This window comes from Manacus vitellinus, unplaced genomic scaffold, assembly GCF_001715985.3.
Source record: "Manacus vitellinus isolate BGI_N305 unplaced genomic scaffold, ASM171598v3 scaffold_9_pilon, whole genome shotgun sequence".
Lineage (NCBI taxonomy): Eukaryota > Metazoa > Chordata > Aves > Passeriformes > Pipridae > Manacus > Manacus vitellinus.
In genome coordinates this window covers 4656233-4676030 of record NW_021940917.1, presented here as the reverse complement: position 1 = coordinate 4676030, position 19798 = coordinate 4656233, and the positions used below count along the sequence as shown (strand labels likewise).

Sequence of the window (19798 nt, the reverse complement as noted above, 5' to 3'; positions counted from 1 at the left end):
CGAGGAAAGAGTACCTACAGAGAAGGAGGTACTTCAAAATGACACTGCCCAACAATGTCAAAGCCCTTTCCCTTTTCTGAAAAATATCATAATTAAAGAGGCTCAAAAGCACTTATAAGCATTTAGATTCTGCATTATCCAGTCTATGCAGCTGTTAAGTTTTCCAATCATCATTAAGAAAAATAAAGAGTGGAATCTGAAGATGTTTCTTATTCTACTTCCTCACTTCACCATTTAAAACTCATCTTTTTGTAGACAGCAAGCAAGAGGCGAAGCTGATCAGCAACGCAATATTCTCTGCTCGAGGTTTTCACCTAGCTTTGAATGCATCTGGTAGACAGATGTACTTACCGTGTCAACAGGTGAAGAGGCCACTGATCCAGAGCTTGTGGAATTCATAGAAACATTCCCTTGAGACTCTATCTGACTTAGAGCATCACTCAACACACTTATGGACTCTAGAGAAAGGAATTGAAAAAAATACACTTATAAATATCCCTAAATGAGACACTCCAGCTAGACACACAACAAACACACCAGCAAGAGAGATACAGCCTGGTATTTCTCAATTAATTTTTAAACACGATAAATATATATCTGCAAATCGAGCATAGTGCTGCATTTTACAAGTATCTCTAAAAAAGTTGAGGACAAATGATTTCTACACCGGTTCCATCAGTTCTGTACCCACCAGTCAATCATGACACCTATCTGAAGGTCTTAAGGAGAAGATAAAGAGCACTCTATGTTTCAACCATCTGAGAAGCAAACATCTGACAATTACTACTGCTTTTCTTATCTTTAAAATTATTTCCAATACAAGTAGCAGGTCTAATCTCCTGGCTGTTACCCTCTTTTCTGGATCAGACAGATAGACAGACAAACAGACAGATAATCAAATAAGTCTGAGACCTCAACAACGACAAGATTACAAGTGAGATAATGCATGGGTGAAGTGGGTTATGGTAAAGGTAGGCCATCAAGAACAGCTTCTTCTTTGGAGCTCAATATGGCTAAAATCAATATTAAATGCTAGAAAGAACCAAACGGAATGTGAGGAGAACGTGCACAGAAAAATAAAAATGTGTTTATATCAGAGGAGTGCAAAATCATTATTGAACGACCTTAACCCAGAGTCACTTCCTTCTACTTCAAAACCCCTGTGCCTATCCTGACTTGCACTGCTACTTGGACTAACATTGTGTTGCTCCATCATGCACTACCCTAAATAGGGCGTTGTGCAAGGTACTGCATGACCTCTTGTAGAATTCTGATTTTCTAAACTATCTCTTGCTTAATAGTCTCACTGCCAGAATCACCATGTTTTATTTGTGGCCTGAATCTTGTGAAGAAAAAGGAACATCCAAGAAACAAACACATGCTGTCACCTCTCCTGCCAAAGACAAGCCTTCTTTTTGGATGCAGGTTCTGCCACAATATGACACGAGGTTATAACATTTACATAATGTGAAAATGCGCAAAACGAGATTTGTAATTTTTAAGAACCCTTTAAAAGGTAATCTCTTTTATACCTTTGTTCATCCATTAAATGAATAAAAGAAAGGCCGAGAAATAAGAGAAATACCTGAGCTGCTAGTAGAAGTAACAGATTATTTCTACCTTTTCTGCATGAACCAAATGAAGGTTTCATATTGCTTTAAAACCTTCACAGGAAAATACAGGTTTGACCTCCAAGTAAACCTAAATGTTTCCTCAACTTAGCATGTTCACAACCTATTTCTATGGAGGAACTAATGATCAGTCTAAGTGGTGAAATCCAAAGATTAACAACATGCATTTTACATGAAATGTCACACTAAGACCAACACCATAAAGGTGACCTGTAAATTAATAATGGTGCAGAATGCTACAATCTCCTTTCAAGGAGTCTTTGTTCCAGAATGTATGATATTACAGGACAATAAAATTGTCCAGTGACTTTGAGCTGGTTAGTTTCTGGCTAAACACTAAGGAGATCACAGAATCATAGAACACTTTGGGTTGGAGGAGACCTTTAAAGGTCAGCTAGTCCAACACTCCTGCAATGAGCAGGGATACCTTCAACTAAATCAAAACCCTGTCCAACCTGATCTTGAATGCTTCCAGGTTTGGGGCACCTAATACATCTCTGGGCAACCTATGCCAGAGTTTTACAGCCCCATTGTAAAAAACCTTCTTCCTTCTACTTAATCTAAATCAACCCTCTCTTGGTTTAAAGTCATTCCCCTTGCCCTACGACAACAGGCCCTTCAGAAAGTTCTGAGCAACCATAAGGTGCCCCTGAAGCCTTCTTTTGTCCAGGCTGAACAAACCCAACTCCCTCAGCCTTTCCTTATAGGGGAGGTGTTTCGTTCCTTTGATCATTTTTGTGGCTTTCCTCTGGATTTGCTCCAGCAGGTCTCTGTCTTTCCTGTGTTGAGGACTCCAGAGCTGGATATCATATTCCAGGTGGAGAAGAGACCTCCTGGGGCAGAATTGCCTCCCTTGACCTACTGGCCATGCTCCTTTTGAGGCACCTCAGGATACAACTGACTTTCTGGGCTGTGAGTGTACATTGCCAGCTTATGTCCAACTGTTCACTCTCCAGCATCTCCAAGTCCATCCCCAAGCAGGGATGTTTCTGATGCCTTCATCCTGTATTGGTGCTTGTTCCACCAGCCCAAGTGCAGTACCTTGCACCTTGCACTTGGCCTTGTAAAAGCTCATGAGGTTCCCAAAGGCTATTCCTCAAGCTTGTCCAGGTGCCTCTGGATGGCATCCCATCCCTCTGGTGTGTCAACAGCATCACTTAGCTTGGAGTACCCTCAGCAAGTTGGCAGAGGGTGACTCGATCCCTCCATCCTTGTCACTGATGAAGACATTAAACAGTACTGTTCACTATACAGGTCCCTGAGAGACACCACTTGTCACTGATCTCCACGTGGATATTGAGCCACTGACCACTACCCTCTGGCTGTGACCATCCAATCAATTCCTCATCCATGGAACAGTTCATCCATCAAATCCATCTCTCTCCAATTTAGAGAAAAGGATGTTGTGGGGGACTGTGGGAAAGGCCTTACAGAACTTCAGACAGATTACATTCATAGCTCTTCACTTGTCCACTGATGGAATCACTCCATCAATAGAAGGTCACTAGGTGGATCACGCAGGACTTGCCCTTGGTGAGGACATGCTGGCTGTCTCAAATCACCTCCCTGTTCTCCATGTTCTTCACAGCCTGACAGGTCAGTAGTTCCCAGGGCCCTCCTTTCTATCTTTTTTTGAAATGTATACGTGGTGTTTTTCACTCTTGATGTCAAAGGCCCCATTTTGTTTTTTTTTCAAACCTTGGCCTACTGTTACATTTGTAATCAGCAACAGCACTTGACCTGCATCGTATCAGAACCATTTAGTAACAGATTTACTGATTTTCAAACATTCAGGAACTCCTGGGTTTATTTATCTCCATGACAGACATTAACTGTGTGAGATCTGTCTGTGATTCCAGGCCCAAACTTTTTGAGAGGTATCAGCAAAAGCTAAATGTTATTCTTTATATTTCAAGGTGGATTTCAGCCTTGGATATCAAAGCTACTTTTAAGATGCTGCTCCTTTTGGTTGCCTCAAAATATTTAAGCAAATTATTAGAACATCATCAAATAGAAGGCAGCAAAGCTAGTTTTTTTCTGTCATTGTTGTTGGTTTTTATTTTTTAATAAGGGGAAAAAAATACTCTTTTTTTTTTCCCCCCTCCCTGAATTACTATGTTACATAACTTTTCCAGTTAAGAACTCCAGTGCTGACATATTGCTTTCATCTTCCAGGTATTGGTATAGCAGCATGCAACTGAAATGAGTAGCCAATATATTAATTTGTTTCAGTCTTCATTGCACTTCTGCTGCCTGGCATAATAAACTGGACTAGTATGGTGTTGAATTTACAGTAATATTTTAGCAGATATGAATCTTTCATGCAGGGTTACACCTTCAAAGAAACAGTAAATTAGACTACTGCATTAAGAGGTACAAAGGTTATGATCAAATACTGATCACTGTAATGTGAGACTACCAAAAAAGAAAGATAAAACATTAAAAATCACTGATAAGTGAAGTCTGGACACTGATAAGGATGTCTTTATTTTTCAATAATTTTGAGTAGTGCAAGTAAAAGATGAAGAGGGAAGCACAGAGTGGGATATAAGTGTTTAGCCAAGTAAACACACAGGATGTCTGAAATTAATGCTTCAGCAATGACAATTTGTACTTTGTAATACTCCACAAGCTCAGGGAGGTTCTTTTTAAGATCCAAGAAATATATAATTATACCAAGGGGTATAATTTTGGCAGAAAGAAACCCAGTAGGAAACCTTTTAATTAACATAATTATTTTAGTATTGGTATAGCGGTATTTTTTACATTGTTACACTGCCACTGAACTCTAAAACCTTAAATGTCCACCACCCCAGAATGATCTGCTACTATGCAGCAAATGATTAGCAGAGTGCAGGAAAAGAGTAGCCTGTAGAGCAAAGGTTGAAAATAATCACGACAAAGGCTGACTTGTTCCAAAACTATTCCTCTCACTTTCCAACTAGGGAACATTGCATATGAACCATACCCCTTAACAAAGGAGGAAACAGCATCAGCATTTAAACCCTTTCTAAAAACGTATGAAGAAAGCTGATATTGAAACTCTTCCTCTTATGGAAATTTTTTCTTCATATACACACAAAGTATACACACATATATACACAGCTTCTATGTGTTCTACATTAGTTTGCTCTATGCCAGAAATAAGCTTTTGAAATGTGCCAGAAGTCAAGTTATTTTCTGTACATTGATAGCTTCTAAGAGAATCAAAAATGCACAATGAATCCAAGAGCTGATTACAGACCTCTAAAATATTAGATTTAGCTGAAACTGGCTCACATCTTCACAGTTGAGGAGAAAAATTGAGACAGAGTGCCTCATGTGTAGCAGACACAATGAAATGTTTCCCTACATAACGAAACAAGTAAACATACTAACTAGTGCAATAAATACTATGGAATGCTGTATACAGTATACAATCTGCAGGACATGGATGGTTGTCTTCTGCCTATATCACAATACATTCCGATTCCTTTTCCACAAGAGGAAGAATCAGACAACGACACAAGAGCAAGTAGTACACTGTGGAGGCAAGGAGAAAACACACCAACATGCAGTGCAATCTGCAACTGTAACCTACTGCACTGTGCACCACATATTGAGAAGCTTCTGTATCACACTTAATTTGATCTTTCTAATTCCTCTTTTGGTTTTGGTGGGTTTTTTTATTAGACATAATGTTTAGTACATGAATGTTCTTCACAACATCAAATTACTTAAATCAATGAAATCTTCAGGAAGAGGTTTAACTTGTAGATATTAGGTATTGTAACTTTTAATTTTTAATGCAAGTACTCTAATTAGTTTCCCTTATTTAACAGTCAAATAGCTTCAAGCAAGAAAGTGGAAACTTTGGCAGTAGAAAAAACTTTTACTAGTACTAAATCAGCTAACTTCTTCAGAATTTCCCTCAACCTTTCCAAGAGTTTTTATTCAGCCTGGTAGTATATGTGGCTTGATGCCATATTTTGGCTATGTTCATAACAAAACAGAAGCTAAGGCATGTAGATGGCATGGAAGACTCATGCCAATGTAACTACCTGACTGTAGAAACCTACTATGCTGTATTGTAAGCATATTAACTTCAGAAGTTCAAAATCTTATCCAATTTTTTTTCTCCTGATAGTATCAAGTGGTAGATGAGGAATATCATACATAATGTTGAAGCAATTTTGGAAAGAAATTCCTACGTACAACTGTTTCTCTGCAACACTTTTCTGCTAGCAAGCCATAAAAATAACACAGCGCATGTGACAGGTTGCAGAACAGATCAGAAGCTATAAAGCTGGAATTATGTTGTTATAAATATCATTCCATAGCAGGACAGAGGACATGTATAAACTCACATACATTTGAAAACAGGACATCTGTAAGTCAAAGATCAGTTAGGTGATCTACAACTACTGTATGGATGGTTACATTCCATTGACAACGTATAAGGGAAAGGACAAAGTGTATCCTATTCTAGTTTTACTTTAGGTACCTAAAAACATATCCCTAAGGTTTTAACAAAATGTCCTAATGGATTTCAGAACCAACACCTTAAACATCTACTGTGTAGGTAAATATCTTTGAAATTCAACTGACATTGTACATAAGCATGCCTCTTTCCCTCCTACCCCACACACTTAAATGCTGGCAAGGAATAAGGAGAGTAAACAACATTGAAAATCATCTTGGTCACCAGCCAAGTGGGTGATGTGACCCAGGAACACAAGGCACAGTAAGAACTTCTTTGCTGTGATGTATCCCATGACTTAACCAGAGAGCTTTTTGGTAGAGAAATGTTCACCAAAAACCAAGATTCCAGGACCAAAAGTAAAACACAATCACTCTACTACACTGTTACTGCCTGTGTGTAGGTGCAATCAGTAAAACACTATCATTAGTCTGACTGTAATACTTACAATAACACTGATGTTGCTCCTCTCTTAAAAAAAGATAAAATTATGTCTTAATTCTATAGGCAAGAACACAAAAGACTCTTTAGAAAGATCTGACCATACTGAAACGGTAAATTATTAATGTTACACATTTACAAAAGAAGGCACTGGTTCTGTAGATTTTGAAGTGAAGTTCCAGCAAATGTTTGAAAGGAAAGCATTCTCTTCTAAGCTTTGCTTACCCAAACTATCCACACAGAATCAAAGAACAGTTTGGTTTGGAAGGGATCTTTAAATGTCAGCTACTCCAACCCCCTTACAACTCTCCTGAGCAGCAACATCTTCAAGTAAATCATGTTTCTCAGCACCCTGTCCAACTAGACCTCGAACGTTTCCAGAGATGGGGCATCCAACATCTCACTGGGCAACGTGTGTCAGTGTTTCACAACCCTCACTGTAAAAAACTTCTCTCTTACAACAAATGTAATTTGACCCTCTTCTAGTTAAATGCATTACCTCTTGTCCTATCTCAACAGGCCCTGCTAAAAAGTTTGTCCCTTCTTTCTTATAGGCCCCCTTTAAGTACTGGAAGGCTGCAATAAGGTCTCCCCAGAACGTTCTCTTCTCCAGGCTGAACAACCCCCAACTCTCAAAGTCTCCTTTACCTTGGATGGTTCTGGGCTTGCTGGCGTTTTCAAAGTCACACACCTTCTCCCATTTATCTCTCACTGCTTCAGGGGTCATTGGCTGATTCTTTCCTCTGACAATAGCACCCAAGGATCGCTCCCAGCGCACTAATGGGAAACATAAGCCAAAGAGTTCAGTAACAAACAAAGAAACTTTTCAGTTCTTTAGATAACTTTCATCGAGGTCACTATTTTCAAGATTCTGCAACAAGGGAAAGGTTCTAAGTACTCTGATGTAACTCACCAGTACTAATTCAAGCTGGACTAAAAGAGTTCACCGCTTTTAACTAGTATTTAGAAAGGGAATAGCATTGCTTTTAAATTTCATTGAAGCCATGAGAAACCGGCTGCCCTCCAAAAATATTACATCAATTTTAGGACTCTGTCTAGTGAAAAGACGTAGCTAGTATGTATCTACAGACTTTCTCTTCTGTCAGGATTTTGACTACTAATGCTTAGGAATCTCCTGAAAGCCATGGAAAACTATAGGAAAAATGTGAAAAGCACTTGCTATCTATGAAAGAACATTAATACCAGTAGCCAGCATCTCCAAATGGTCTTTGAAGTTTTATTTCAGTACTGTAACCTGAGAGAAACTGGTAAGGCCAATGTGAAATCAGTTCTGTAAGGATACAGACTTCCTGGATTGCAACTAATACTTAACCTGTCATATTGGTTTTGCTCTTAATTAGCTACAGACAATGAATAAGGCCATAATGATACCTCATTAACAACACGGTTTCACTTCAATAACTTCAACAACAGCCATTATAATGATGAAAAGTGATACTTTCTTTTGATCAGAGAGATTTTCAGCTGTATTGAAACTCAACTCCTTGTGGAGGGCAGCAAGATGTTTTATGCTGCTGTCCCGCTTCTTTTAAGCTGCTTACTTCACTTCTTGGAAAAGCTATTCCAGTGCCACCAGTACATTTACAGTTAGTTAGAAGTGTACAAAATGGTTATCAAGTAGGCAAAAAAAATGTTTTAAAAGAAGGGGGAATGCATTCTTCAATTAGTGGCCCTACTTCAATCCACTGGTGACATTCATGTAGACTAAGAAGTTAAACCTTTAGTAATGCTGGTATTAGGTTAAACACATTTAGGAAAAAAGTTCAGACATTTCACACAATTTTTTCTTCTCCGAAGTCCTTAATATTGTCTGTGAGTTTTCTTTACATTCGTATTTAAGTTAGTTACTGCAGTTACTCAAGGAAAATACAGCTAGCATAGCTATTGATTATTAAGAAGACTAATTGCCTCAACATGTTTAGAGGTATAAATAAACGCAGAAAGCAACTAAAAAGCTGTCTGTTTACCAGCGTGTGCTACTTTTATATCACAGAAAAACTGAAGTTATCAAGAAAAGGCAGCAATGTATACCAAAAACAGAGATTCTTCTTGACGTCAAATTACATCTGGGATCCAAGAGCTAAGGTTACTTAGGCAGATTTTGAGTCATTATCAGTCAGCTCAAAACCATAACAATGCACACACCTAAGTTACCAATTTCCTCCATGTGAAGTTAAATTTGTGACTTTTACTTAAAACAAGCAGTTTCCTCAGAACCTCAGTTTTTGTTAATCTTCTCCCCCTTAAAAAAAATGTCTTGAGCAAAGGTTAACTGCTCAGAAGATCTGCATACTTTTAATGTCAATTCAAAAAACAAGATCAATCCTGCAACAAAAAGTACTTACATTTTCCAATCCATCCAGCTCCCACCTGCCAAGAAAAAAGAAAATCATCAACTTTGCACATGCCACAAAGCAAAGCTTTGGTAGTAGAGGGAAACAAAACTATACTCCAGAACAAATACAAACATAATAAAAATTTCTGAACTACTGCTGGTTGCATTTAACAGTTCAGTTAAGCACCAGAATGTCATCAACATAAAACTCTAAGTACAAGATAACAGCTTCCATTCAACTTATGATCCAGCAGTTTGATGACAATACCTATAATTAATATCATAATTAAGTAATTTATCCTGCAATTCTGCAAGTTATTTTCTGTATTTGAATGGTTTAGAAAACAAATATCTTTTGAAGTAGTTTCTTTAGTATCTTTTCAACCTTAAAAGAGAATAATTAGAATTGTAACAAGTTGGTGGTATTTTGAGCATACACCAGAATTTGACTAGGCTGTTACTACCTGAAGTACTTGTCAAATACTGCACAACATGGTCAACATTTCTTCCAAAAAGCTTAAGACTGGATAGAGGCTAAAAAAACTACTGATTTGGGGGAAAGGGATACAGGGAGGAAAAGAGAGGGAAGAAAGGGAAAAGAAAAAAATTACCTCAAACAGACTGCCATTCTCTGCACAGCTCTCATGGCAAAGCCAAACAACTAAGGGAGCAACGTACTCTGGTTTGAAAGCATCGACCAGATCTAGAGCAGATTGGAAAGGGGAATTATAAAACACAAAGTAGAAATAAAAAAACCTCTACATGTTCACCAAATTATTCTTACTTTAACACCTTCTGATGAACAGGAGAGCCAGAATTTAACCAACAGTGTTTTGTCATGAAAAAAAAAGGACAAACAACATGAAACTTTGAAGATCCCCTAAATACAAACAACTCGTGAGACACACATATGCTGCCAAACCCAATGACGTTGCTTCTCAGAGAGAGAGATGAAAGTCTGTTTAAATGTTGGAAACACAATTACATGCAGACTGCAAAGCCAGAGACCTTCCTAAATTTCCATCTGACAAGCAGCCTGAAACAAGGACAAGGCAGCTAGACATAATCCTGATGGAGATGTACCTGAGCAATTTTCCTTTTAGTCTGCTAGTCAGTTAGAAAGGTAAGGCATTATGAAAATAATTGCACCTGTTGAATGTTCAAGAAACATCTCATCTGGAAACACTGATTTTTCCAAACGAGAGATAGGGAATATCAGCCCTGCTGAATTTATATAGCAATTGTATTTTGGGATTTCTACCAGCATCTGGCACAATAGAAAACTATCTCAAAATTGAGACACTGTCATGGAGCAGACTGTGGTTGTCCAGGCAGCTCTTATCACCTATTTTATCCACTGTTTGAACAATAATTTTGTTTAATTTCCTGTTTTAGCTTTTAGAATATTATTCTTTCAACAGCAAGAGATACATAGCTGTTCCTCAGTTAAAGTTCATCAAGCATGATGGAGCTGGCAAAAGAGCTCACCAAGCCACTCTCCATCATCTACCAACAGTCCTGGCTCACTGGGGAGGTCCCACATGATTGGAAGTTGGCAAATGTCACACCAATCCACAAAAAGGGCTGGAATGATGACCCAGGAAACTACAGGCCCATCAGTCTGACCTCAGTGCCCAACAAGGTTATGGAGCAGATCATCCTCAGTGCAATCACAGAGCACCTACAGGATGGACAAGGGATCAGACCCAGCCAGCACAGGTTTAGGAGGGGAAGGTCCTGTCTGACCAACCTGATCTCCTTTGATGATCAGGTGACCCGCCTGGTGGATGAGGGGAAGGTTGTGGACATAGTGTACCTGGACTTCAGTAAAGCCTTTGCCATTCTCTCCCATAGCATACTCCTGGAAAAGCTGGCAGCCCGTGGCTTGGACAGGGGCACCCTGTGCTGGGTTAGGAACTGGCTGGAGAGCCGGGCCCAGAGAGTGGTGGTGAACGGTGCTGCATCCAGGTGGCGGCCGGTCACTAGTGGTGTCCCCCAGGGATCACTGTTGGGCCCAGTTCTGTTTAATATCTTTACTGATGATTTAGATGAGGGGATTGAGTCCATCATCAGCAAATTTGCAGATGACACTAAGTTGGGGTGAGTGTCAATCAGCTGGAAGGCAGGACGGCTCTGCAGAGGGACCTGGATAGGCTGGAGAGTTGGGTTGATTCCAACAGGATGAGGTTCAACAAGACCAAGTGCTGGGTCCTGCACTTTGGTCACAACAACCCCCTGCAGTGCTACAGGCTGGGGACAGAGTGGCTGGAGAGCAGCCAGGCAGAAAGGGACCTGGGAGTTTGGATTGACAGGAAGCTGAACATGAGCCAGAGTGTGCCCAGGTGGCCAAGAAGGCCAATGGCATCCTGGCCTGGATAAGGAACAGTGTGGCCAGCAGGACCAGGGAAGTGATTCTGCTCCTGTACTCAGCACTGGTGAGGCCACACCTGGAGTGCTGTGTCCAGTTCTGGGCCCCTCAGTTCAGGAAGGATACTGAGGTCCTGGGGCAGGTTCAGAGAAGAGCAACAAGGATGGTGAAGGGACTTGAACACAAGTCCTATGAGGAGAGGCTGAGGGAGCTGGGGTTGTTCAGCCTGGAGAAGAGGAGGTTCAGGGGAGACCTCATCACTCTCTACAACTCCCTGAAAGAAGGTTGGGGTTGGTCTCTTTTCCCAGGCAACTATGAGTAAGTCAAGAGGGCACGGTCTTAAGCTGTGCCAGGGGAGGTTTAGGTTGGATATTAGGAAGAAATTCTTCACAGAAAGGGTAATCAGGCGTTGGAATGGGCTGCCCAGGGAAGTGGTGGATTCTCTGTCCCTGGAGGTTTTTAAGAAGAGACTGGATGTGGTACTTAATGTCATGGTCTAGCAACCATGGCGGTAGTGGATCAAGGGTTGGACTTGATGATGTCTGAGGTCCCTTCCAACCCAGCTGATTCTACAATTCTATGATTCTATGATTTTCAATTATAGCACGATTTTCCCAGATGAAGAGCTGGGAAAGTTTATCATGAGTACTTCTTTAATAGTAAAACAGAAGCAAACAGAAGTTCATTTTCAGAAGTTCCACAAAATCAAAAGAAGATGAATTCCATTTAATATGGCACGTTGTTAGTGCATAACAAAACCCTTAGGCTTTTCCAAAGTATTCCACTTTATGCCACACACAATTTAGTCTCAAAAATTAGGCCTAGAGTGCTATGGTAGAAGTTTAAAAAAACCCAAAGAAACAAAAACCACACAAAAGATGCAAACTATATTAAGAGTTCTGGCAAGAACACCACCACGTAGGTCAAGCTGAACATATGTAAGTGTGGCAATGAAAAATCATATGTGCTTGCAGACAGCTGAAAACAAATAGGAAAGTACTGACTAAGATAACAAGGATAATTTGATGTGAGATTTGAAAACATTTTTAAAGTTGTGGAGATGTTCAAATATTTTGAGAGTATTTGAAAATCTGAACAGGGAGGAAGGGAGTGAGATAACAAACCAATTATCAGAGCTCCAAGTATCTTATAGAGAGACCAAAGGATCTCACTTTTCTTAAAATTACTAAGAAAGAAAATTTTGAGGTGTTTTTAATCATCCTTTGTAACTTAAATATCTTCAGAAAATTCCAAGTACTGTACCCCATGTTACACGTCAGGAACTCATGGCTGCAAGCTTAATGTATTTGGCTCTTCTCTAAATATTTGCAATAAATCCCTGAAAACTACAACCTGTAGAACTGCTAGATTTCATAAATACCTGGATTATTTAGACCTAAACCAGCATACTTTAATCAAACAAAATCAAGCATTTAAACTATGCATAATGTACAAAATATACTATTCTCCAATACCTTGTATATCAGTCTGAAAAATGTCATTATTTCCTTGGCTTTGAAATCTGCCTGTCATCAGGGAAAAGGAGGGCAGAAGGGAAATGAAACAGGCTAATCTATTAGCCTGAAGACTATCTGAGAGCAATTTCCTTTTATAGCCCCTTTTTTCCAAATTATTTTTCTTTTTTCTGGTCATTTGCCAAAGTAATTAGTCAGGCTATTTATCCTAAATTTACACTTTACACACAGCTGTCTCCTAAAATGTTGCTTATACTGACTTCCCAATGCAGTGCTCTGTTAAAACCTGTTCAGACATTCTAAGATTAGTAACTGTGCAATATGGAAAAATTAGGCAACTCAGTTCACTATTATCTCCTGCTGATCATGAAACAACTAAGTACACACATGACGCACAGTGCAAAAACTCAGTGTTTTGCAATCAGGCGATATAGTAACAAGTGCAGACACCTTATGCCCATACCTGATTGCACATTTGATGAAACAAACAAGCCTTTCCACTACTGTAGGAGGATCTTGGAAGAGATTATAATTAAAGAGCCTTGCCACACGAGATTGCTTTTGTAAATTAGAAAACTTGCTTCTTATCTTGTGGCAGAAAATAAGAATTCCTCACAACAGGCAAAGCAAGTAAGTTGACAGTTCAGAGACAAAAAGGTAGTGGGAACAATGACTTATCAGAGTGTGAAGTGTGAACGATTTGCATTTTCTGAGAGATAAGAAAATTTACTGTGCTTCAATTCACCTAAAAATATCAGCACAAGTAGACCTTAAATGATTCACCTTGTGGCATGACGGTCTGAGTCAGCCTGGATCCAGCAGTTGGAGCAATTGTGTTGCAATGGATGTTGTATTTTCGGCCTTCAACTGCAATTGTGTTTGAAAGACCCAAAAGGCCAAGCTTTGCAGCACTGTAGTTTGCCTGACCAAAGTTTCCATATATTCCAGCAGCTGAGGATGTCATAATTATTCTTAGGGGGAAGGAGAGGAAAAAAATATTAAATTGAAAAAAACTAAGAAATCTGATTTCACTGCACTCTTTGCGCTAACAGTATATGTACCAAGACAGACTAAGAACACTCCTATTACTTCTCAGACAAGTACATTTGTCCAAAAGGTTAAAACTAACAAACCAACCAAAAAACCCATGAAAACCCAACCACAAACAAAAAGAACCCACAACATACAAGCAGAACTGCATGTACCAATCATTTGAGTAAAAAGAAGTAGGATCAGAATCCCGTGGATTTACAGTAACATCCAAGTAACAAACATTTCTAACCAGTCTCCATGAAAAGAAACGGTACTTTTACAGTTCTACAGCTCCTGTCTCGAATATTCAGAAAAATACATTTAAACACATGGAGAAAACCCCTTTAAACATTTGGCTGGGGAGGTGGAGAGGGGGGATCAGAACTGAACAGGTTTAACATTTTAACTGATTTTGCCTCACCCCTGGGACAGTGAAAGAAAAGGGTGCAAAACTCCTTCACTGTCATGCATCGGTCTGTTATTCCCTACTGAAAAAAACAAAACAGAAGACAAATTTTTACCTGCCAAATTTCTGGTTTTTCATGTGATTCCATGCAGCTCGGGTGACAAGGAATGATCCCCTCAAGTGAATTCTATGGATTATATCTAGGAACAAATTAATATCAGTTCAATATTTCCAGGTTTTTTTCTCCCAACTTGAAATAAACCATGTTTCTTCTTCATGACAAAAAATACACTCTCTTCACACTGACACTGGTAATAAAAGACTGGTGCACTCTTTTTTTTGTTTTTTATCTCAAAATTCCTGCAAATAGGCAGAATTAGACAAAGACTAACAGCAGACAGACCATCTTTGCAAGTCTTCTCCACTGGCTTATCAACACCATCAATACTATCTCACTGAAGGTTTCACCTTTTCTTCTGTCCCTTGGCACATCAGAATGCTTTCCTCTCTCATTAGTTCTGGGTCTTTTAAGCCTGTATAGTATTCAGCCACTCAGTGCTAGTGCTGGGAATGTGTTCTGCTCACAAAAACTATTGTGTATAATTCACATGGCTTTTTTGTATTCCACTCAGCAACTAGGAGTGGTAAGTAAAGCCTTTCTTCCCCTTTGGAACTACATACACCTACCATGCATTGCAGCACAGATCTGTTTTGCAAATTAAACACCAGCAGCTTACCACTAAGCTTTCAGGGCAAAAGGTAAGTCTTCCCTGACTTCTCTTCCTCCTTGCTCCAAAGGGAGGAATGTACCTTTCATCTTTCACACAGAAAGCACATTTTAAAATCAACTCACCCCAGTCTTCATCACTTATCCGAACAAATGAACGGTCTCTTAGGATCCTAAAAGGCAACATTAGGAAAACAAAACAAACAGAAGATGAACAGTTGTTGAAACGAGAGTGATAGTCCACACTCAAACAGGACAAAACCCTCAGGTATACTCACCCAGCATTGTTTATAACAATATCTGGGGAAAAAAAAGGGAAACCAAGTGAATGCACTTATAAAGTACAAGCTTGTTTCTACTTTTCTCCCACTTCTAAAAATGTATCTAGACAAGAACACTGCATATATACATCATACTACTATTCTATATCTCCCTGTCTTTAATAGCGAATCCTACCATTGGACAGTAATTAAGACACAACGATTCAGGACAGTTAAGTCTCAGCCTGCCAACGGGACAAAGCCTGACAGAGACGTATAGCTCTGAAGTGCCAGCTACCTGGGAATCCAATACCTGCAGGATGCAGCCATCCTGTACAGTTTGAAGCTTGCTTTGAATTCAGAGTGCTCCTGATTATGCAGTTTGTGCCACCACCTTTGCTGCAGTAAGCCCAAATGATAACCAGAGGAACCACAGAGACACAAAGCCAATAAAGCAACCTGGATCACAATAATTTTTTGTCAAATATTTAATGAGGTTCCTCTTGGGTTTGATTGTGTGTACTTTAAACAATTTAGCCCTGAGTTAAAATCACAATTGAACAGTGGCAATCACATGCTAAAAAACAAACAATTAATTACTAGGTAAAATACCTCAAGCTTTTTTTTTTATTTCTGTTAAAGCATTTTGACTTTACATAAGCAGGAGAGTTTTCAAAGCATGACAGTTGCTCATGCTAATTTTATGCAGCTTGTTATAACACTTGATGGACTCTGTGCTTTGAGACAGAAACTGTTAACCATTACTGAAGTTCCAAAATTCTGAAGGGCAGGAAAACAAGTATCATATATTAAGCCTTAAACTTCTGCTAAAAACACACCGGAAAAAAAAAAATCAGAAAAGTTGTCCATTTAGATTAAAAGTTGAAAGCCCCTTAATTAGATTTCACTGACCAAGGGCATCAAGAGTTAGTGAGTATTATTGTTGTCATCCTGTGTTTCATATACTTGTTGTCAACTGCACTGTTTATAATGGCTTTGCCTTGCAAACAAGTTTCAATATGAATTAAGCAATTGTACCTATCCTCCCAAAAGCTTCAAGGGCTGTCTTCACAAGCTTTTCACCATCTTCCACCGAATCTGTAAGGAAAAGGTATAAATTTTCAAATAAAATTAACTGGATATACTGCACTTCCAAGATATTAACAACTAACTCCATGGAGTTGAGAAAAATCAACTGTGTACAACCCCAATACAAACTAAATTCAAATTCAGCCACTATTTGCATGTGTCCTACAGCAAAATCCACACAGTAAGTCTAAATGGCACAACATTTGCCATTGCAAGAAAAACATGAAGCAAAGCAAGTAAGAATCATCCATCTCCAACCCACATCATATTACATCTATTTAAATTATGTTACTGGCAAGCTAGAAGTAATCCTTTACTAGGCAATGTCAACTTTTCATTAAGGCATTATACTTGTCTGGAAAAATAACATACCATAATTGGGTACTGCTTTCCCTCCTTTTGCTCTGATTTCGTTGACAACTTTGTCAGCAGCTGAGGAGCTCTTGCCATATCCCTTGAAATCACCTCCAAGATCATTCACTATGCATGACAAAGAAATGAATTTTTCATTGTTAAAACTCAAGAATTCATGCTCTGTCCTTACCTCATTATCATGCCAGAATTTATAAGGAGTATTAATAAAGCCTGCTGTACCTGGATATTACTGAAAATCTCAGATGACTAGAAAAGAATAGTAGGACACATGATTATTTTTTAAAAAACTAGTGCAATATATGTTATCCCTTTTTTTTTTTTTAATAACATGGAAAGCAGAGCATTTCCCACCCCCCCTGCACCACACATTCAACTTGTCTGCCCAGCCCAGGCTACCTGTGTACTTGTGTTGTAGTTCTGAGATTAATATCTAGAATACATACCAATCATAGGTGCTTTATTCTGATCTTTTGTCACCCTGCTCTAAGTATTGCATGAACTGTAAGCAAAACTGGGAAGACTTTGTTCCTGTTTAATAGAGTAGCTAAATTGTTACTAGTCAGCTTCACTATAGAAGAGATCAAGCAGTCTGAACAAAGTGAGAAGTGTCTGCTCTGGATTTTCAGATCCTGCTCCTGTGGGATAAGAGGGTCACCTGACACACAGAGATGCTTTGTTTCCAGGCTGTTTTCAGTACTGGGGCACACATCATTAATGGTGGTAGTTGTAATGTACTATCACCACTCGTTGCTGCACTGTTGCTGTATTTGCACTTCTCACCGACTCACAGAATTCAGCAGGGGACAAAAACACTCCCCAAAACCCCAAACATTATATTTGAACAAAGAATTTCAAAAAATGTTAAGAAGTATGTTTAAACGGGTGCAAAATGAAATTGTAAGAAAGCCAGAATTGACTGAATTTACATGCAAAAATGGTATTTTGCTAAATGGTCTTTCACTATGGCAAACTCCAGCTTCGTGCCTTCTAACTTCTTAGAAGTCCTCAAGAAGCCAGACACAGTGAAATCCACAAAATATGCAAGATATTCTTGCTAATTTTGATGACAAACAGCAATTGTAAGTCTGCTGTATCATCACAAAATGAAATAAATCCATTTTTTGCCTTTTTTTTTAACTCTCCATATAAGCAGGAAAATGGCTTGCAGGACACATGACAAAATCATTCTCTATTAGCCAGACAAAGAAAGTCTCATATGAAATCCTGTCTTCGTCTTTGTCTGCAGCACAAGAGAAATGCAGAAACACTGTAGAAAATTTATATGAGTAAATGAAAATGCCAAAGCCCAGAAGAAGCGAGGGGCTTTGTAGAGGGGAGGGACACGACAACAAAAAACCCCAACCAACTGACAACAAACCAAACCCAAAACACACCTAGCCTGAAGTAGGAAGAATTAAGGCAGAACACCATGCTATGGTCAAGTACAATAACATATTGATGCAAAACAGAAAGGAGACAGAACCTCCCAGTTAAACAGATCAATATCTAACCATCCAAGCATGCAGCTAGCACAATTCAGGTGAGGCATTAGGGAAAATTTCCAAGAGTAGTGAAGCTTTAGGGTAGGCAACACAGGCAGGCTGCTCAGTCTGCAACATAACAAGCCTTTAACATGATATTAAAGGAAAGTGAGTCAGGAACAGCACTAGAATTTCTAATTTCTCCTGGGAAATAACAGTGGACAATTCTGTGGTAAACATTTACACAAAATATTCGGTCTTATTAAGACGCTAAAACCTAAGACAAAACTTATATGTGTTTACCCTTCACTTCATTAGCAGTTTGCTGACAAAAACTTAATTAAATATTTCAGAAAATTTTCAGAGGCAGCAAAGTACCTTCGGCTGAGCGCAGGCATCAACAGAGTTGAAGCAAAATTGAGTATGAAAGAAAGAATTGAGCTATTCTACGCTTTGAAACAGACCAATAACAGTATTTTAAGCTCAAACTTTCCATCATGTAATTTCTGGTTGAAAACATCCAGTAGAAAAGAGCTGGAGACCACAGCAGTTGTGACAGAGCTTGGTAATAGTCTGAATCTCAGAGAAGAATTCCTCTAAGGCTATGAGTGTGAGCAGCAGAAGTGTGAAGCAGTTGGTGCTGAGGACCTGACATCTACAGTTCATGGTTTTTTTGCAAAACAAGCCAGCTCATTTCTTGCTGTATTCTGGTGTCATAAATCTAACAGACACATGGAACGCTGCAGATGTGCTGCTAAGTTGCATCTTCCAGTCTGGTTTTTAACGGAACTCCATTCACGCAACCAAATATCATTCCAAAATACAAATAAGATACATATCAGGGGAGATGCTTCAAAAGCATTACTCTAAACTAAACTAAAACAGCAACACAGAAGAGCTCTCAGATAGACTGCCTGAAACCACAGGTTGGGGCATAACACAGATTGCAAGACAGAAGCAAAGCATCCCTTCCTCCCTCTTCCAACTTTTTCTGATGAGAGGCATGAAGGAGACAAAGCATGACAAAAAAAGGTGGCAGCAGGCAGCCTTTAGGTGATGAGAAAAGGAGTTTTTCCACGTGGGTTGCTCTTGTCAAGCTAACCACATCAACAGTAAGTCACTCAGAGATGAGATGTGGGACTGGGCAGAAAAGCTGCCGTGTTCTTCCAGGGCATTTGATCACTGTTCTTACAACATACCTTCATTTCCAGAACTTAGAACATGGAACTTGTTTAAAGAGACATGGCATGAGTCTCACATCTGCTTGAGTTTAACAAAATCACATTTACACAAATAACTTCTCAACTCTATGAAGTCAGAATCATAAGAGAACAAAAGAGACAAATGCAAACATTTAGAGGTAATTGCACACTGTGAGAAGAGGTGAAGTGCAATGCAGTTTCCAAAAGGAAACAAGAAGTTGCCCTTACAGTCAATTCTTAACTTACCAATATAGCTATTAGGCAATAAGGCCAAGAGATATAGGATTATTAGCTGTGGTTAGGCAATACAATACATTTTCTTTCAGATCCTTCTGGTAAGTCAGAACACTTACCTACACAGAGTCAATCAAAACATTTGGGCTGCTTTAGTGACATAAGAGAACTCAAGGTGAAGTACTCACATCTCTAGTAAATAAGACAAGCATTAAAGATGGCAACTACCACAAAAAAAAAATTACCTAGATTTTTTTAAAGT

The 19798-nt window shown here is 39.1% G+C and overlaps 1 protein-coding gene across 2 annotated transcripts in view; it reads right to left on the bottom strand.

The window, feature by feature from the left end:
• HSD17B4 (hydroxysteroid 17-beta dehydrogenase 4) overlaps positions 1-19798 on the bottom strand; it is a 58853-nt gene that overhangs the window by 37639 nt on the left and 1416 nt on the right. For both annotated transcript variants that reach the window (XM_029965389.1, XM_029965390.1), the window contains exons 3-12: positions 16617-16724; positions 16194-16253; positions 15174-15195; positions 15022-15068; positions 14284-14368; positions 13514-13701; positions 9499-9590; positions 8898-8922; positions 7180-7308; positions 352-458 (exon numbers count right to left, since the gene is read on the bottom strand). In XM_029965389.1, coding sequence (XP_029821249.1) covers positions 352-458; positions 7180-7308; positions 8898-8922; positions 9499-9590; positions 13514-13701; positions 14284-14368; positions 15022-15068; positions 15174-15195; positions 16194-16253; positions 16617-16724 — 863 coding nt within the window. The remainder of the gene's footprint in view (positions 1-351; positions 459-7179; positions 7309-8897; positions 8923-9498; positions 9591-13513; positions 13702-14283; positions 14369-15021; positions 15069-15173; positions 15196-16193; positions 16254-16616; positions 16725-19798) is intronic.